Source organism: Ambystoma mexicanum, chromosome 2q (genome assembly GCF_040938575.1).
Source record: "Ambystoma mexicanum isolate Mex_15411 chromosome 2q, UKY_AmexF1_1, whole genome shotgun sequence".
NCBI lineage: Eukaryota > Metazoa > Chordata > Amphibia > Caudata > Ambystomatidae > Ambystoma > Ambystoma mexicanum.
The window spans coordinates 703,729,455-703,749,652 of NC_090924.1; the positions used below are offsets into that span (position 1 = coordinate 703,729,455).

Sequence of the window (20,198 nt, forward strand, 5' to 3'; positions counted from 1 at the left end):
GCTGTTCAGCCGACTGGTTGGCCCAGGGACACTTCTGAAAAGGCTTACTTGCAAGTTTTGATGAAGGTGCAGAGAATAGTTGGTCCCACTATTCCAATGGGTCGAAGGGTCGAAGCGTCTTCGCAGACCTTCTAGGATGACCAGATGCAGAGGGGGACAGCGGGCTCAGGGTGCCAAACCTTCCAGGGGGTTCACAGCAGTTTCGACTGTGCTTCTTAGTTTCAGGATACTTGTATCCCACCCTTCGTTAAGTGAGAACTCCAAAGATCGACATGGTATGGGTGTTTGGAGCCTTCTCTTATCCAAAATCTACTTCGCGCCAAAACGAAGAGGACCCAGTGGGAGATCTGCTCACATACACGTACACCATACGTGGACCAATCATGGACCACGGTGGTCCTAGGCATTCACAGCACACCAGACTCTCTGGCACCCAGGATGTGTATTGGAACTAGACAGTCCAGCCCACATCCTGGAAGCAAACACACACACACACACACACACACACACACGCCTGCAAAAGCTTGGTGTTTCGGGGGAGAATGCATACCCAAATAAGGACTCACCTGGGTCGGCTTGACCTGGGGAAGGTGAAGGGGCAAGATGGCCAAATGACAGGACAAAGAACCTCGTGGCATGGCCATTTTGGAGCCAGGCCACCTATTTGTGCCAAACACGGTAACCGCGGTTTACCTGTCAGGCACGGGTTAAAAATACATGAAAAGATAAGCTGCCACCAAGGCACATCCGTACACATCCTTCGAAAGTATCTAGGGCCTTTAGAAATGACAGGAAGACCCAAGGGCACCGTGTACTGTAAGGTATTGTTGCAGAAAAGCTGCAACATGGACAAGGACTAAGAGAAACAAAATCTCCCAGTACTGACTGTCTTTAAGGGCATGTCAGTTTCACCATAAAAAGTGAGCGAAAAGCCCAGGGGAGTGTGGCAGAAGGCTGTGCTCCTCTGGCATAGCCAGACTATGGTGTTTAAACACAGCAAAATGCTGGGGGGGTACACAACTGGAGGGAAAATTACACATGAAATGGAAATCCTTCCTAACTGAAGGTATTTAAACCTTAGGGAAATCTAAGACTTCCCTGCGTCACTGCACTGAAGGTGCTCTGTGTCACAATGTAAAGATGATGTCTATGGAGTTTGTCGGGCCCCAAAGTCAAAAGAAACCGTGTTCAAATCAATGAAAAATACACAAGAGTGTGAAAAAGGTCTCAATCTCTCCAGGTTAGAAGGTAAAAGTCCTAAAGTCCGGCAAAAGAGCTGGGGTCTCTAAGGTAGAAGGGCATTGGCACATTTCTGAGAATTCTCCCTAACCTGCTGCAAAAGGAGAGCGATACTGGTAACACCTGGAACCATGCGCACGCCCTGATAGCCCCACCGCCCTCTCCTTTCTCCCTCCGCTTCTCATCTACATTTTCACCTCCTCCCCCTAGCTACAGAGACGAATGGGTACAGAGTAACGCGGGGGCACCCAGGTAATCAGTGGGACTACCTAGCAACCATTGTGGAGAATATCACTTGCCAGGCCCCATGTCAAGCTGATGAGAGGCAACATAACAGCCAAAATATTAAGGAAAGGGGTGTGACTATAACTTCTATCCATAACCCGGAAACTGGAGCACGTCAGGGGGGTGTGGGGGGGAGTTTGTGAGGCGGGCATGGGAGGTGGCCATTATGGCCACAATGTTGACAGGTGAGGGTAAGATGTTTATGACAGTTAAAACTTGTAGAGTCTGTAAAACATGGCTCGCCTCAAATACTGTACAAGATTCATGTATGTCAGAGTAATGTCAAAATAAAAAACAGCTTTTACAACAAAAAGTACTATAGACTTGGTCCAATTCACTTTGGCTGTCCAGGCTCCCTAAAGGCACCCTTCTAATCTATTAACTTTGGCATTGCTTGTCCCTTCAGAGGTTGTAATTTGTTGAACAATTTTTACTGCTGGGAAAGGCTTACCTAGACTACATTAGAGGATTCAAACTGTCTTCCTGTTATAAGAAAGTATGTCCCAACCTTTCCATTTCCAATTCCTTAACCCTTCCTTCCTGAAACCCAGAGTCTGAAAAGTATATTGGCGTTTATGATAAATGCAATACTATCCTTGTTATTGAAGTCACTTCAGGGTGTAGGAGAAATGTGTTGGCATATCCAAAGGGTATTCACAAACTTTATTGACTTTGTAAAGTGATTCCAAAGTTTGACTGTTACAATTGCCTTTTTAACGAATGCTTAATTAAAACTTATATATGTAAATAAATCTATATTTATAACTGAATCCTTGAGTGCAAGTGCTAGTTGGTTACTTGTATTGACAGATTTCATCTGTTCAGCTCTACAGCTCTCACTTACCCCTCTTGAGAAAGGCCTTGCTGCTCAGTCACAGTACCAACTTGTGTAGTACAGACCTATACCAAAAGGTGGGTTACCTAATACCAAGCAGATAAGTCTTGTGTATTCTCACACAGTGTGACTGCACCAATTCTTATCTAAAGGAAAGATACATTACACCGAATTAGGTTGCAATCACAATGGAAACCCAGACAGAAACACCTACTGCCTGATACTGAAATACTAAGCCATCTAGAGTAGACCAATTAAGACTGAATGAACTAGTGAATGATGATTTACATTGTATACAAACGAAATTCACTGTTGAGTACATGTCTAAAAAAACTGGCAGTAACTAATGAGCTCTGTATCGGACCAAGAACTAACCTACAAATGAAAACTCAAACTGTATACGAGTAAAACTAAAGGTTTGTGCCCTGAAAAAGCCCAAGTAGGGGCAAAACAGTAGAACATGCCTCCAAAAAGGAGGAACATTGGCACAATTGTACAAAAACTGTCTAGAAAGCCAATAAATGCCTAGAAAAACAAACACTCAAACAGAAGCCAGGCGCCTCTGGACTTGGCAAACCCAATTGTAATGAAGAATGTGGCTACATTGCATCTCCACATAACATGGAGTGTGCTGGTTCACTAAAATCAATGTAAATGGGGCGTGAACCCACTTTACCTCTTGGGAACGGTAGTTCACCGAAGAAATAATAAAAAAAGGAAGCCACTGCATTTAAAATGTGTGCTGCCATAGTGCTTCACAGTCAGTCCAAAGTTATAGGAAACTATAACTCCAATCACACACTATGGAGAGACATAAAAAGGTCACCCATAAAAAGAGTAAAAGACTAGGTCAGAGGGAGGGAAAGATTCCCCCTCACCTAGGGACAAGGTAAAATAATGACCAAGTCCAGGCAAAAAGTTCTGGGGTTCACACAGGTAAGGAAGATGCATCATAAATATGCAAATCCTACCAAACAAACTTTTAGCAATAGCTGAAATGGTGAATCTGTCCCTAACTAGGAAGCATGGGAAGTTTGCCTCTACCCAGTAATTGTGGGAAATTCACAGAAAAATAAGTTACTCACCGTAGTGACTAACTTACGGTTAGTCCATAGTCCCCTTTCCTCCATACTGCATGGGTATCCCTTCCAAAGGACGGGAGATGGAACCTTTTTCACCAGAAAAAACGTTCCCCTTTAAATTTAGATGGGTGCGGCCCTGGGAGCATGCGCTGCCCTGACTACACCCTTCGGCGCCACACCTCAGTCCCCATTGACGCGTCGACAATAGATTTAACATTGCCTAATGACACCAGTATTATAAGGAGGATGGTGGGACGTATGGTGGAAAAAGGATCATGGACTAAGAGTACATTAATCACTACGGTGAGTAACTTAAAATTACTCTTACATCCCGTCCCCTTTCCTCCATACTGCATGGGCAATTAACTCTGAATGTAGCCTCAGGGTGGAGAGGAGACCCTCCTCAAGCAACTAGTTTCCTGAGAACCGCCTGTCCGAAAGCTGCATCAGATCTAGAGCCGGCATATAAACAGTAATGCTTGCAGGAAGGCAAGGGAGTGGCCCAAGTGTCTGTGCTGCTTATGACTTGCCAAGGGACATGGTGCTGGAATGCAATGGCCATTGCCTTGGCCCTGACTGCGTGGACGTGCATGTTAGCTGGAATAGGCTTGTGCTGCCCCTTGTATGCTTCTTTGATGGCAGAGACCATGCAGCTTGATATGGAGGTTTTGGAGGACTGATAGCCTGGTCTTGCACCACCAAAGGTGACAAACAGGGCGTCTGACTTGCGGAAGCCCGTGGTCCTGTCCAGGTAGAATTTCAGGGCCTGACATCCAGGCAGTGCAGAACTCTGCTTCATCCTTAGGATCAGCAAAAAACATAGGAAGGACAATTTCCTCATTCAAATGGAAAGCAGACGGCACCTTAGGCAGAAAGCCTGGGTGCGTCCGCAGGACTACTTTGTCCCTCTGAAAGGAGGTATATGGTTCTGAGACGAGTGCCTGGATCTCGCCGATTCTTCGAGGTGAGGCCTACCAGTAAGGCCATCTCGATGGTGACCAGCCTGAAGTCCGCAGGCGCCCAGGACTATTGTTCAGATCCCACACGGGATGTGGCCTCTTGATGGGCGGGTAGAGCCTTGCAAGCCCCGCCAAAAGTTTGACAATCGGATTGGAGGAGGAGAAGACCCCCTTCCTCCAAGTTCCTGTAGGTCCCGATGGCTGCGAGGCAAGTGCGGCAGGTGTCCACCTGCACACCTGAGTTGGCGAGGTGTGCCGAGAAGGTGAGCATGTCGTCCAAAGTACATGCCAGGGGTTGATGTCCTTGGAGTCTGCCCAGTGGCAGAACCTGGTCCATTTACTCTTATACTGGGCCCTGGTAGCCTTACTGCTGGCGCACTGTATGATCTCCAGATTGGCCTGGGAGAGACGGAGGTGCCTTCGCATTACCTGCTCAGGAACCTTGCTGCGAGGGCTAGTTTGTGGCGCGGGGTGGATGACCCTGCAACCCTGCTGCACCAGAAGATGTGCTGAGCCAGTCGGAAGGTGAATGGGCGGCACCTCCGAGAGGCTGAGCAGCTCCGAGAACCATGGCCTGGCCGGCCACCGTGGAGCTATCAGGATGATGTTGAGCTGGTGAGACTCCTTGATCTTGCATATCACTGTGAACAAGCGGAGTGGGCGGGAAGGCCTACGCTGTCATGCCGTTCCACTGAACCCAAAATGCGTGGCCCTGAGAGCCGGAGGCCTGTGCCTGCCAGGAGGTGAACTGAGGGCACTTCTTGTTGTGCCAGGTTGCAAAGAGATCCACCTGGGGAAGACCCCATCTGCTGAAAATCTGAACAACAAGGTCGTTTAGCTCTCACTCTTAATCGTCAGCTCCCAAGTCTATAGCCAGGCTGTCCTTCTCATGTCCGTGGTGAAAAACAAATGGCACGGCCACAGGTGTCAATATGGGCCAGAATGGACTCCATGATTTCCTGCACCACCAGATTGGCCTCAGCCAGTCCCGCCTTGAAACAGGATTGGCTCTGCGTAGGGAGGAGGTCTGGGAGGAAGTCCGCAATTTCCCCCCCATAACCTTTGGTTAGCAGCCGCCAGCATGGCATCGGCGTTAGCCTGATGAAGATGCAAAGACGTGTTGGAATACAGCTTCTTTCCTTAAGCCTCCAAGATCTTCTCCTCCTTGCCTAGCAGCATCGCAGGAGGAGGAAGCTGAGGACGACTGAGGCTTGGAGTATAGTGATGCTGCAGCAATCAGCGAGGAGTGTGGCTGACGGTGGGCCGATACCAAGAGCGTATCCCCCTCCATCTGCCTGTACTTGGTGTACAGATGTCGATTGACCGGCTGACCAGAGTGAGGTTTGAGCCAACCCTTTTCGGCCAGGGAGACTAAATCGGTCTACAGTGGAATTCCCGAGGGGCGTTGCGTGAGGACTTCAGCAAGGACCCCCCTCTGCCGGTTTCTCGACCTCCGGTTGAGGCAGTGTTATGCTTACCTGGTATCCACGGGGGCGCCACACGATACTGGATGGAGGTCTAAGCGCTATCCCGGAACCCTCTCTGCGTGATTATGTGCCAGATGTAGGGTAGCGCCTTAGGTTTTTGTGCGTTGAACTCTCCGCCCTGCGTCTCTGTGCAGGGGCGCATGGTTGGTGCGGGCGTTCCGTGGACCTAGTTGCTTCACTGGTCCGTGTGCCCTCATGTCGGGTCCAGACCGGCTGTGACTGACTCAGCATGCTGTCTTCCAGGTGAGTTATGTCTTTTCCGTCCTTATTCTGTCTTTCTTTCCCTCCGTTTTCTCTGTCATCTCAGCGTTTTGCTCCACTACGCTGTCCTCTAACAATGTCTTTGTTTTCACAGGGACGGTTACGGTCTCAGAGTTGCCGCGCCGATAGCGAAGACCACGGCGAGTTACTGATGCAGAGCGCTGCACTGTTTATTGGTGTTAATTGCTAACATGTGTTCTCTTCTCTGCTTTGAGTGATGAGTGATCGAAGCGTTGCTTGCATAGGTAAGAGCTTTATTAATGCGGACCTTGTTCCTTCTCCCTTGCAGGCTGCAGTGAAACCCGGAGATGGGCGAGGTAAGAGAAACGCAGGGTGCTGCCAGGACTCGCTGCTTGCCCAGGTAAGAATTGTTATTAATGCTGTCCTTGTTTCTTTACCTTTGCAGCAAACTCCGGTGATGGGCGAGGTAAGCGAAGCACAGGATGGATTGAAGGCCGGTTACTTCAAAGGTAAGTGTTCTTGCTTGCTAATGCTGTTCTTGTTCTTCCAGGTTATTAATGGAATCCAGATCTAGGGCTTCAGTATCAGGCCGCCAGAGAAGCAGATGAGCAGGAGCTGGACACGGTGAGCGTTACGCTGCAGGAGTGCAGAATAACTCGAAGCGTGTTTTGCTGTTTGGGTGTGGTTTAAATAGCCCAGGTAAAGTAGTTCCAGGCCCAGCCACACCCAAAACACTAGACTGCATGGCTTTGTTCTAAAGAACTGAGCTGTATAATAGGCCTCTATGTTGGATTAAGGTCCAAAACTGGTATTGCTTTACTCCTGATATGAGCCTGGCGCCAAAGGCGCCAGGACTGACTCCATGTATGTTTCTGATGGAGTTTTAAGGCCCTTGGGGCCAGTGTGAAGGGCTTTAGCCCTACTGCTGCCAGAGGGCTGTTATACCTGAGGGGGTCAGGGGCATGGATCATGACAGGCAGGCCCAGGTACTCTGCCAGCCGTGCCAGGTGTTCGTGGAAGGCCCTGGCTGACGAGGGCGTGTCAGGGTCCTCCTCATCGGGGTCAGGAGGGTCCTGCGTCAGTGGGGGAGAAGAGGGAGCCAGCGGCTGGGGTACACGGACCGGAGGCTGTGGAGGAGGCTAGTACGGAACTGCCTGCGGAATCTGCTGGGGGGCCGGAGAGAGAGGCTGGGCCGGGGGTGCCAGCGGAGAAGCCGGACGTGCTGGAAGCATTGGAGGCAGCACGTCCCTGGTGGCATCCCTGAGGATAACCCCCATCTGAGGAGACTTCATGAGCCTGAGGAACATCTCAAAGAACCTGTCTTCACAGGCCAGAGGAGTGGTAGAGCATATAGACGGGGTAGCAGGCGGCAGCTGGAGCCGCTGCATACCCTGCCTATATGGATGCAGTGAAACCTGCCCTGCGCAAATGAAGGATAGGCTGTAGGCCACGTACTTGGTTGAGGCCAGTCCCACCTTGACACTCATTCCTCGCTGAACTCCTGGAATGGCGGCAGACGGGTGCTTAGGTCTGGCACAGCCCCCATTTTGTCGAGTTGCCCGAGTCGTGTTGTTCGGCTCGCTGAGCCCAGCCTACTTCAAGACTCTTGCGTGTGGATCACGAAGCCTGCCCTGCTCCTCGGGCCTAGACCCGGTAGGTGTGACACCCTCGGCCCAGGGGCAGGAAGAGCTGCGTTTAGGTACCCCCTCGGGCTTGGCACCTCGGACATAATGCCGGTACAAGGGCAGAGCCCCTCGGGTGAAGACCCGGTACAAGAACCTTCCGGTCCCTCAACACTGTCACTGGGAGGATCCCTCGGCCTGTAAACCGGTAGCTGAAGCAGCCTCGGTGCACGTGCTGGTACGAGAACCTGAGCGGTCCCTCCTGACGGGGCAAGTCCTTGGGACGGAGTCGCCCTTGCGGGGTACAATAAAAAAAAAAAAAAAAAAAAAAGAAGAGGCACTACCTTGGGCCTGGATCAATGTTTCACAAAGTTCTTGAGGTCCACTGGAGGCGACTTCTGGACGAGCTTCCTTCACCGGACTAATCTGTTCTTCAAAGACCTCGATGACAGGGCGTTGCACACTTTACAAGCATGCGAACCGTGGTCTGGGCCAAGGCAACGTAGGAAAAGGGCGTGGGGGTCTGAAGTTGGGAAGAGCCTGTCGCAGGATGGACACCTGTTGAACCCTGTGGAAGTCGACATGGGCCGGGGAGGAGCGGGATGCCTGAGGACCGAGTACTTGAATGATAAAAAGACAAAAAAAGACAAAGTAGTATCTGCGCGTTGAATTGCATGGCCGAAAGCCAAACCCAGGAGCGCTGGTGAATTTGGCCCGTTCCCGTCAACGCAGAAAAGGGGACTGAGGTGTGGCGCCATAGGGCGTAGTCAGGGCAGCGCATGCTCCCAGGGACGCACCCTCCTTCACCTCTAAATTTAAAGGGGAAGAAGGTTTTTTCTGGTGAAAAAGGTTCCATCTCCCATCCTTTGGTAGGGATGCCCATGCAGTATGGAAGAAAAGGGACGGGACGTAAGAGTATGAAGAATGTCAAATTGTTGAGACAAATATCAACTTGTCAGTTCATTAGGCATTCACTGTTAATGGCCTCTCGGAGTTGACACTGCATATTTGTTTCAATTTCATTTGTTCGATCATACTGTAGTCATTTAAGCTTTAATCGGATTGCATAGTCTTAGAGGTGTCCATTAGGACTATCCAACTTCAGCTGTTGCTGTGACCGATCACATGCTGTCTTCCGAGTGAATGAAGCCAACTGTTTTTGACAGGTTATCATGTGTATCTGATCTTTTGAGTGAATACTTTGAAGCAATAAGAAAGAAATTCTCTCATTCTAATCGAATGATAGATCATCCGTTAGGAGTGAATACAATCATATGCACTTGGACAGAGCCAAATATCTTCCCAAACGATTGATTCCAGGAGAACGCCATCAATCTTATGAAATAAATGCTTAGATCAACTCTTGCACTGAGAAGTCCTGTGTTCTGGCCTTGCTGTCTGGAAGCCTCCGACCTTCATCCTGAGGAATCTTGTATAAAAAAAAAGAACCTAAGCCCTAGTGACACCTTTTAAGGTAGGAGAAATTGTAGGCTGCGCAAAAGTTACTGGAATGGAAGCTACACCCCACTCCATCAGTGGAACATTGTGAAAAGGTAAACTACCCTCTTTTCTTGTTCTCGTGTCATTTGCATAGATATCGTGTCATTCAATTATACAATCAAAGGTATCTCAAATGGGTTTATGAATCATCTGATTTTATCTCTCTGCAAAAATAACTACAGAGATTTTAATTCAATCGAATGGGTCTTGCTATGTCTGTGCACCTTATTGTGCAGTTTCTTCATGTCAAAAATCCCTTTCTGTAGTGCTACAATGATTTGTAGATCTCTTTGTTGGCCAACAGTGTTGAGATGGATTTCTAGAATCTTGCCCCGTGGACAGGTTTTAGGAGGTCACCTTAGTTCTAGTGAACAGAGATCTTAGAGGTTAACCAACACCCAATAAAAGGTAAACATGGAAAGCATTCAAGGCTATTCTCAGGAGAGTGAGTGGGGTAAGGAACCCTCAATGAGTCCTCACAATACAATGCACAATAATTAAATGTAGACAGGCATGTATAAAAATACAAATATTTATTCTAGGACTTTTACACGAAAAAAAACGAGCAGCTAATTTTGCACAATGCTCAATAATACACATACATTCACCATATGCTCTTAAAATGCATTCAAATGACTTCATCAACACGAGGTAAGTATATCAATGCAGTAAAGATGGAAACATGTCAAAAGTGAATTTTCCTACCCTCAGCAGTTCAATATCTAAGAATGGGGCCTTGTCACAGGAGCCACAATGCTTCTCCCCTGAATGTAGTCTATGCAGGTAAGTTCTAATTTGTTTGTGACGGTAATCGTTAAAAAAAAGATATTTAACAAGGTTAAATTTAAAAAGCTTTACAAGATATTCACAAATTTTAAAAGGCGTTTAGAAATGTTACAAGATTACGAAGATCTCGGGAGGATAGCTCAGGGGCAACGTGCTCCCCTTGGAAGCAAGATGACAGAGCAGCACAGGTTCGATCCCCGGGTCCGCGCTTAGAAACCTCTGGGCATTAAGTGCGTTATAAATAACCTATCATATCATGTCATAAGGCAAGTAATGTGTTCTTAACTTTCAGAAGATACTTTCCAGGATCGACAAGCAAAAGTCAGTGGAATGGGAAATTAGGAAATAAAGGAACTGGTCCCCAATGGTCTCCTATGGTGGAAAGGGAGGGCAAATGCTTCATGATTATGTGTTTACTTACCCAACCCCCCCACCTGACAGTTTTCCCAGATACCGATTTGTCGAACAGGTGTGGGTGGGAGCTTGACGTGTGACTGGAGGTTGGATTTTCCACCACTGGTTCCAGTGAGAGGTGCCCGGAAGCTGCAGGTGCAAGGATTCTTCCGGTCAGGTCCAGAAGCAACCCTTGGCAACGAAGTAATGCAAGATTCACCAATACAGGCCTCTTCAGGGTACTTCACTAAACAGGGGAAGGCAATTTCCAGCAACAGTCTCCACACACTCTTATCTAAAATCTAGCCCGGAAGCATGTCCAATCAAGGACAACTACTGATCTCATGCATGCCTTACACCTAGACTTCTCTGGCACCACTGATGTTGAGTAGGACCAGGTGGTCCCACCCCCTTCCTGGGAGTCACACACACGCACAAAGGCTTCACCAGCTCGCTGTTAAGGGAGTTTTACTAAAGTCCTACTCTGATGCAAGACTTTAGTAAGCTATTCCAGTGGTTTGTAGATCCACAACTATTATCATCAGTCTGTACTAACTCAGTAACCTGGTAGAGTGGCAGAGCAGACAGGCTTATCTTAAGAGGAAGATGTGAGCTGTAGATAAGTAGTTACACAACAGTCAGTGTTAAATAGTCAGCACTTTAAAACCATCACACAGATATACTTTTCAATACTTTCAAAGGGTCATTTCTTAGTTGGTAGTTGCTGAAGGCATACAATTGTTACAGGAGTTTGACAGCTATAGCGGTAATACTGTGGACCCACAAAATACGGTAATTGTATTTAGTCTACATATACATATAGAGCTTCAGGTTCTAGAGGCAGTTTTGCAGCACAGCAAGTCTTTGAAAGTCGAAGACGCAAACCCTAGCTAAAAGGCGGTTCATAGCGGCTTAGTCTTGCAAAGCAGAAGAAATCCAAAAAGTTCCTGTGGATACGTTCTAGTCTCTAGGAAGGAAGATACAAGAAGGCTTAACTAATGTTGCGACCCTGTTAAAGGACTCGCTAAAGGGACCGAAGCAGCGGCTTGAATTGGAGATAAGAGGGTTGCCCCAGGAAACCACGGCGTACAGTCCAATGCTCTGGAGCAACTTTCTGGAATCACCAAAGCAATAGCTTTTTCCCCACAGTACCTTTGGTTAGAAGAAAATGTTCATGCTGGATGCCCCGCGATGTTGCAGCTCTGGCCCCCGGCCTCTGGATTTCTTTGCCCGACTGAAGGCAAGACAATGGACTGGTTGTCTCAGCAGCAGTCTCGCGGGAAGACCTGGGGCCTCGACTTTCTGCAACTTCTTGTTTCACTTTGCAGTCGTGGCGCCTTTTCTGCAGCACCAGCAAAGGAAGCAATTTGCCCAGTCAAAATTCTTCGCTTCCTGCAGTCCTGCACTCTGATGAGGGGGTCTGGGCGAGTTGGATCAGATCTCTGGAGTGTCCTTGACGGCTCAGCAAAGATTTGGACTGTTTGGACTTTCCACGACGATGCACTTGAAATGGGCATCGGGTCTTCTGGAATTGGGATTCCGCAGCTGTGGAACTGCACAGGACCACGGGAGACTGCACAAATCAAAGTTTGTTTTGGGACTGATTGTTCCCACCAGCCGAAAGGGAAGGCGTTGTCATCTTGGGAGCTCCAATATCAAACAGATCAAGAGGTCAGGACAGCAGTGGTCACGTCACAGTCCTGTATAGGTTCTGCAGGCATCTGTGGCCGTCTTCGGTTACTTCAAGGTTTCAGCTATAGTTATTTGACACCGTTTTTAAATAAGCATTCTTTAATAAGGCAAAGGATTGTAACGGTACAAATAAACTTTGAAATTGCTTTTCAGCATCGATAAAGCCAGTGAATAATCTTTGGATATGCTTAATACATTTTTCCTACACCAGGTCAATCATAAGGAGAGTATTTGCATTTATATATTACACTAATATGCTTTGCAGATTCAGAGTTGCAGAAAGGACAAGTTATGGGAAGTAAAAAAGTTAGAACAGTTTCGCAGAAAAATGTGAGCCCAACTGAATCCTCCAATGAAGTCTAGATAAGCCTTTCCCAGCAAAGCAGTAATAGTGTTTAAAAAGCCACAACCTATGTGAAGAGAAGCAATACCAAAGTCAATGGATTCAGAAGAGTGCATGTAGGGAGCCAGGACAGCCAAAGTCATTTGGACACAGTCTACAGTTCTGATGTACTTCTTGGATAAAAGTATAGCACAAAGTTAGAAAGTTCAGAAGAAAAATCACTTCGGGTCATAAGCCTGTGAAATGGGAGTTGAAATCAAATCAGAAAGTAGGTGCAACCCTCAACTGAGACATCACAACTTAATGCAAGTACCCCCAAGCTCAAACAGTACCTCTGGTTAGAAAAAAAGGAGGTCCAGCTGGATTCAGTCTTGCTACAGCCAAGCAGAAATTGGTTCTTGAGCCTCAGTCATGGGGACAAGAGGGAGGACGTCCGGAGGGCTCCTGCGGCAGTACTCGGGAAGGTAGTCAGCAGCTATGCGCTCTTTTCGTTTCAGCAGCACTTTGCGGTTTCAGCGTTTGGTAAGCAGCACTGATGCAGAACGCTGGACACCGGTTGGATTTTCCGTGCTCCCTCGGTCCTGCACTCTGGCTTGGTTTATGCTGCTTGGAGGATAAACATTAGTTAATCCCTTGAGAAATTGTATTACTAGAGGTAGTTTGAAATACCATGGTTCCTCCGCAGTGCGCTTGAAGATTGAAAGCGCTACAAGATAGCCTTTTACAGTGCCAACTTGAAGGCCTGAGTTAACCAAGTAGAGTAGAAAGGATAACACCGTTGGTGTACCACATGAAAAACGGTCGATATTCCCTTCTCTACACCAGCTGCAAAATTTGTTCCAACGGCAGCGGTATAAAGACTTTGTTGCTGGCCGTCTGGCCGAAAGCAACACCTCCATGACGTCATCAGGGAGATCCGAATCCTTGTACCTCACCCTTTCAGAAGCCAAGCGTGAAGGTTGAGGGTTCTGATGTCTGGATAGAGAACCTGACCTCCCTTCTGCGAGAGAAGATTCTCTTTGAGTGGAAGACGGATTGGAGGGCAGATGGACATATCTAGAAGGTCCGGGTACCATGTTCTCCTGGCCCAGTCCGGGGCAATTAGGATCATGGTTTTCCGGAATCTTCTCAACCTCCTGATCATTTGAGGAATAACAGGGACTTGTAGAAACGCGTAAAGGAGTGGAAACTCCCAGTCCACTACGAACGCGTCTCCTAGAGCTCCTCTCGGGGGAAATTCCCTTGAACAGAACAGATCGCACTCCCTGTTGGTGCTTGTGGCGAACAGATCCACCTGAAGGGTTCCCCAAAGGGCAAAGATCTCTTGAAGGACTTCCTCAGCTAGCTCCCACTCGTGGGAGACTGTGCTCTGCCTGCTCAGAGCGTCCGCTGTCAAGTTCTTCTCTCCGGCTAGGTGGACTGCCGATAGAGATTCCTTCCTGAATTGCCCAAAACCAGAGCTGCATTGCCTCTCTGCACAGTGGCAGTGACCCTACGCCTCCTCTTCTGTTGAGGTAGTGCATGGCCACCGTGTTGTCCGTCGTCATCAGGACATTTCTCCCCTGTACTGATGGCAGGAAAGCTTTCAGCGCTAGTCTGATCGCTCTCAGCTCCAATAGGTTGATGTGTAGTCTGTGTAGTCTGGACTGCGATAAAGACCAACGACCGCTGATGGTCAAGTCGTTGGCATGGGCTCCCCACCCCGTGAGTGAGGCGTCTGACTACTGTTATCTCCGGCCATGGTTGCCAAAACAGTTCTCCTTTCAAGATGTTCTCTGGATAGGCCCACCATTGAAGGTCGCGGGCTACCTTGTCCGGAATCCGGAGGAGATCGGTCATTCTCCCTGAGAATTGCGACCACTGAGTTCTCAGTGCCCACTGAAGAGGTCTCATTCTCAGGCGAGCCTCTGGCACAAGGAACAAACAGGATGCCATGAGGCCTAGCAAACTCAAAAAAAAATCGAAGGCTGTGAGACGTTGGGCATTTTGAAACTTGTTGACCATCTGCAGAATATCTTGAGCCCTCACCTCTGGTGGCGAGGCTTTTCCCAGGGAAGTGTCCAGGACCGCTCCAATGAACTGGAGTCTCTGTGATGGTATCATCTGTAACTTCTTTAAATTGAGGGAGAAGCCCAGTTTGTGAAGGAAGTGGCAGACATAATCTAGCTGGATCTGAGCTTGTTCCGAAGATACGGCCCTGATCAGCCAGTCGTCCAGGTAGGGGTAGACGTGGATCCCTTCCCTCCTTAGACTCGCAGCCACCACCGACATTAGCTTGGTGAAGACCCTCGGGCGGAGGTCAGCCCAAATGGCAGAACTCGAAATTGATAATGAGAGTCGGCAATTGCGAACCTCAGGTATTTCCTGCGTTTGAGATGGATTGGCACATGGAAATAAGCATCCTGAAGGTCCAGAGATACCAGCCAGTCCTGGAGCTGGAGGGCCTGAAGGATCTAAGAGAGTTACCATCTTGAACTTGTCCTTCCTGAGGAACTTGTTCAATTCTCGTAAGTCCAGGATGGGTCTCAGTCCTCCGTCCTTTGGTGTGAGAAAGTAGGGGGAGGACCAGCCCTTGTTCCTGTCCGCTACAGGTACCGGTTCTATGGCACCTTTCTCTAGCAGGTCTATAATTTCCTGCAAGAGGAGCGGATCAGGAACTTTTAGAGAGCTGTGCCCCGGTGGATGACTGAGGGATGTGTAGAAAGGGTAGGCAGTAACCCTGGGCAACTGTCTCCAATGCCCAAGCATCTGACGTAATAGCCTGCCATTCCGTCAGATGGTGAGTTAACCTGCCCCCTACAGGTGTTGCCAATCCATGCGTCGAAGGGATCTTCGACGACGGCGGCGAAGACGGTGCCTTCTTACCTGATGGCCCGTGGCGCTCTCGGGTGGAATGTTTCGCCGGGTGCTACGACTCGCGGCATTTTGATTTTTTGGGTTTTTCACCCGGGGTATCACCCTCAGCTGTCTTCGAGGGGGTCAAGGCCGCTTTCTCGAAGACGCTTAACATTTTCTTCCTGAATTCCTCCCACTCAGCCTGAGAGCTGTGTTTTGTGGGGCAGGAGACCCTTTCTGGGGAAACAGAAGACGAGGAAGGGGATCTTCGACGTCTCTTCTTTGAGTGTCTTGATCGACGAATGGTGGGAGCTACTTTGAGATCTAGAATGGGAATGTTTGACGGTGAGGAGACGAATGCCTCGACTCAGCCGAAGAAACTTTCGAGGAGGTTTTGACTGACTTACCTCTCTCGAGCTTCCCCTTGCGCTCCTTCAAGGCTTTCGCCATCATGGACATGCAGTCCTCACACTCCGAACAAAGGTGCTCGGCTCCCAAGCACCACAAGCAGATCCTGTGTGGATCCGTTAGACATTTTTTTACTGCAGTCTCGACATATTTTTAAGCCGGATCGCGGCATTGTCGGTTCCGATGAAGATGCCATCGAGAACGAGTTGGTATATTCGAGTAGATGTAGAAGGTTTATCTGACTGAACTGAGCAACGATGTTCCGAGGCCCCACGAAGCACGGAAAAACGGAACTGAGCAACGGATGCCACGCGTGGCTATTTATGGGCATGGCGACGTCGGCGCTGATACGGTGGCCGTCGAGGGACTTCGACTCGGCGGTCGTCGACGCGCAGTGCCCTCTACAGAAAAAATTTCCGAGGCCAGCAAGCTGGAAACCTATTATCAAAGATAAGGAATACGGCGGAGGACACAATCCCTTCGAAATGAAAATTCTCCCCAACAGCCAGCAAAGGCGAAAAAAGAAGGGATGCCCCAGGTTAGTACATGGGTGCCCCTATTATGCACTACCAAGGCTATGGACATAGCCTGCAGTAAAACAAAAGTACACAATAGTTGGTAGAACAGGTCTCCGGTCACCAGTCATAACTGGGAGATTATCTATGTGACTAAAGTCACAGGAGCAGAGAGAAGGGGGATACAAGGTATCCCCGTTGGCACACTACATACGTTGATGTGTGCCAATCTCTTGGAATAATGTTTTGGAGAGATACAAAGAACTGTAGTTACTCTAGGATAAAGAATAGAATCTCAAAGGAGGACCCCGAGGGTCCTCCGCAACACTGCCCAGAAGGAGCCGTGTACTGCAATACTAAAGTACAGATGTCTTTAGGAGTTTTGGAGAAGACTAGACTCCATAGTATAGGTAGAATACAAAGAATACAAAGAAGAGAGTTCCAAAAGACAAGAGTCTATCAAAATGAAGGAGTGGAAAAAGGCTCCACTCATTCAGGAATAATAAAGAAAAAGGTCCAGAAGTCCAGCAAAAACTGCTGGGGGTCTCACCAGAAGAGGGGATGAAGCATAAAAATGATAAACCTCCCCAACACTAGCAAAAGCAGCAGCTTTCTTGGGTAAGTGCAGGACCTTATATGGGATTTCCTGACTTGGCGTGGCAGGAAGCAGGCCTAACTACAATATGGCCAAAGAACAAGTGAAAATCCTGTGGAACGGCCATTTTAGGACACTAGCCACATTTAGTAGCCAAACTCTGTAAATGCGAATTGCACACTAGAAATAGTGCAAACATTGTAATAATATATCTGCTTCCACCAGCTTGTCTTTAGGCACATATAAAAGTAACAATCCCAAGTGCAAAACTAGGGTGATACAAATGTATCCCCATTGCACTGCATTGTAATTTTCTGTGTGCACCATTAATAGTCATACAAGTCAAAAAGGAAACACAGTAATGATAGTTTGAAGGACTGATTAGTTTCCCTATGATAAATTAGCAAAAGATAAGTGATGCTAAAGTCTTTACTTCCCTTCAAAAAGTCAGAACAGGTTCAGAAACCATGCAAAAAGATTGAGGGTTCATAGAAACTATGGAGAGAAAGATGACAAAAGAAATCCTTCCTAACAAATTGTATGAAGTCAAAAGAGCATTTATCTAGAAGCATAAATACCATGACTTCATATTGCCAATCGTGCATTGTACACATCAAGTTTGTTTAGAAAATGGTTTCCGGTTAATATTCAGTGAATTGCAAACGATCTACGCAGACCCTTGAATCCAGTTGTCAATCATAAAAAAAAAAATATTTTGAAAAGAACACTGATGGAATTTTTTATCGTTAGACACGTTAATGGAACACTTTTCTCTACATCTTATATGTAGCTATTTGGATACTCAAAGCCATGGGCCCCAGAATATTCACAAATAAGCACCATGTAGAAACAGAAGTTGATTGGTCTCACTGGACACACAAACATCAAAGGGCCTCATCACGAGTTTGGCCGCAGCCCTTAAATATAGCAGTAACGGTATTACTGCCACATTTAAGGGCTGGCCAAATCACGAGTTGGGCGGAAAATGCCATTTTTACCTCCAGCTTTTTGCTGGAGGCGAAAAGGACCGTTTTCGGCGAAATTACCTCCAGAAGTTATAGTGCTCCCCAGCACAAATTGCGTCTGACCAAGTTGCTGTAGCGCTATTAGCATTGGGTGGAATCCCAGCGGTATTACCACCGGGATACCGCCCAACTCGTGATGATGCCCAGAGTGTGGTTGTAGCACGGAGGAATGAATCTAGGAATTGGGGCAAGTTCTACCACAGAGTGCATTTTGACAGGGCTGCATTTGGAGTTCAAAGGGAAAACATTTTTGACTGCCTCGAGGAGTCCAAGAAAGCTAAAAGGGGCATATTGCCCATATTCATCGAACAATCTTACCCAGGGTCCCACCTGATTTGCACAGGTAATGAACAATGTTTTTGGGCTGTTTGGCATCACTAATGCTTGGCACACTGCACTGTGAAGGGTTGCTTTTACATGATTACAGAAGGCTGAAGGTATTTTATTAATACAAAAAATCTTAAATTTACCCTTGAACAGCTCATGCTTGGCTAGGTTCCAGCTTGGCATAGATGGTACTTTGAAGCACAAAGACATGCCTGCTAAAAATCATTGAAGACATTTGAGCAGGCAAGATAAACTATTAATGGGGTCATAAATGTGTTTCACTAGGAATGCTTCCCATCTACAATCGCAGCGTCCCTAGAGTTCCCGTTTTATCAAGTTTCCAACGTACACTGTTTAGCGTTGAATGAAAGGATATACACCTTTCGGCTGAGCTCACGGGTCCGATCTTTAAGTACATACAAAGGGAAACAGTTTCATGTGAAAATGTAAACTAGGTGTATTTTGAGAACAGTCAGAAAAAAAAAACAAGGGGCACAGAGAAAGGTGTTGTGGAGAGCCAGGGTGGACCATGGAGGGGAAAACAGGAGTCATAGGGGGACTGGCCATGTAGGAAAAGGGGGAAAAAAAGGGATCCGATACATGACGATGAGGCTGCAAACCCTACCTTGATGAAAACAAAAAATCGGCCAAAGTACATAGATCCCTGACAAATGCCTTAATGACTGCTCAAGAAGCAAATACTGTCTGACCAAAAATATGACTTCGCAAAAAAAAAAAAAAAAAAAAAAAAACACACCCTCAACGTTTTCAAACAATTAATGTGGAATCTCCTGCCCCACCTGGAACAAACATCTTTGGCTTATGCAGAACGTGAAAAATACTATATTCAAAGTATTATCCGGCTTGAAGGAACCCACCAAAATCCAAGGAGTCAAATCAGATTTGCCATCGCAACCAGTTATAGCGAATATATGTAAAGCACTGTGCTCAATTTGTATAGTTACCAACACAGGCACTCTGAAGTAATGTTTGACTGTCGGAAATGCTAAACAAAGCAATACATGAAAATAGTGGAAACATTTGATACTTTGCCTTATTTAGGAATCACAGTTAAGTTTAGCCCTGAAAATGGTATCTACTTAAGTTGTAGTTGTCCAAGTTGAACGGTGTGAGGGCAAAGACATGTGTGTGAATAAATGGTATGGCTCTTTTACTTTATTTAGACGCTATACAATTATGAAACGATAGAAGATGTGAAGTAGCTAACTATCTACCAGACACAAAAGTTAGAAATCCAAAACCTTTTACTTAAGACAAATACATGAAGGAAATTAAAAAGTACATGAACATATATGCAGTGTATTTACCACTTTGATGCTCCAAATGGCATTGCTGAGAAGCTGTCTCGTTTTAAAAATGTCCCGACCCTCTAACCCATCTGGGGACCAGGAAGGTGGGCTCACAGTATTATTCATACTCCAAGTGCCCTAAGATATTTCAGGCGAGAAAGTATATATATATAAAAAAAAAAACAAAATCAAAGCCAGCAAATTATGAAAAAAGCAGAACAACATTTAAACATATTGGTAAATGTTATCTTTGCAGATGTCAAAACGTGCATATTCGTAGAATTAGACATCTTGGAGATACAGCTCATTTAAAAATGGGAAAATAAAAGCAAGACAGCATTCTATTGACATAGCTTGCTTGATGACGTGTGCTTTCTTGCAAAGAGTTTGCAGCGCCAGCAGATACACTCACCCTTGGGGGGTGCATAATCTAGGGCCTAAAACCACCAGGCAACGAAGAAAATCCGGTTTTAGAGGTATACATTACCTACTTTATTTGGGATAGAAGAACTGAAGCAAGTAAGTGAAGTTGTAGCAGAAAAAGGGTGACGATTAAATACTCGAATGACAAGCTTTTATTAGTTATATCATTGTTTTCACACCAGTCCCATTGTTGAGTTTTTTTGCTTTAGTTTGGTCTTTTAATGCTGCACACGGTTCATCCCAATCAACCCTTTACCAAATTTGTTTAAAGATGGAAGGCTTCCTTAACATGGACTAGTTCCGAAAGATCACAAT

General features: G+C 46.9%; 1 protein-coding gene across 7 annotated transcripts in view; it reads right to left on the bottom strand.

Annotated features, from left to right (window-relative positions):
• Positions 1-20,198, bottom strand: part of KMT2C (lysine methyltransferase 2C) — a 2,745,351-nt gene that overhangs the window by 2,107,691 nt on the left and 617,462 nt on the right. For 6 of the 7 annotated variants that reach the window (XM_069647922.1, XM_069647921.1, XM_069647920.1 and 3 more), the window contains exon 14: positions 19,479-19,598. The exons of the other annotated variant lie outside the window; for it this stretch is intronic. In XM_069647922.1, the coding sequence (XP_069504023.1) occupies positions 19,479-19,598 (120 nt within the window). The remainder of the gene's footprint in view (positions 1-19,478; positions 19,599-20,198) is intronic. 7 annotated transcript variants of the gene reach the window in all.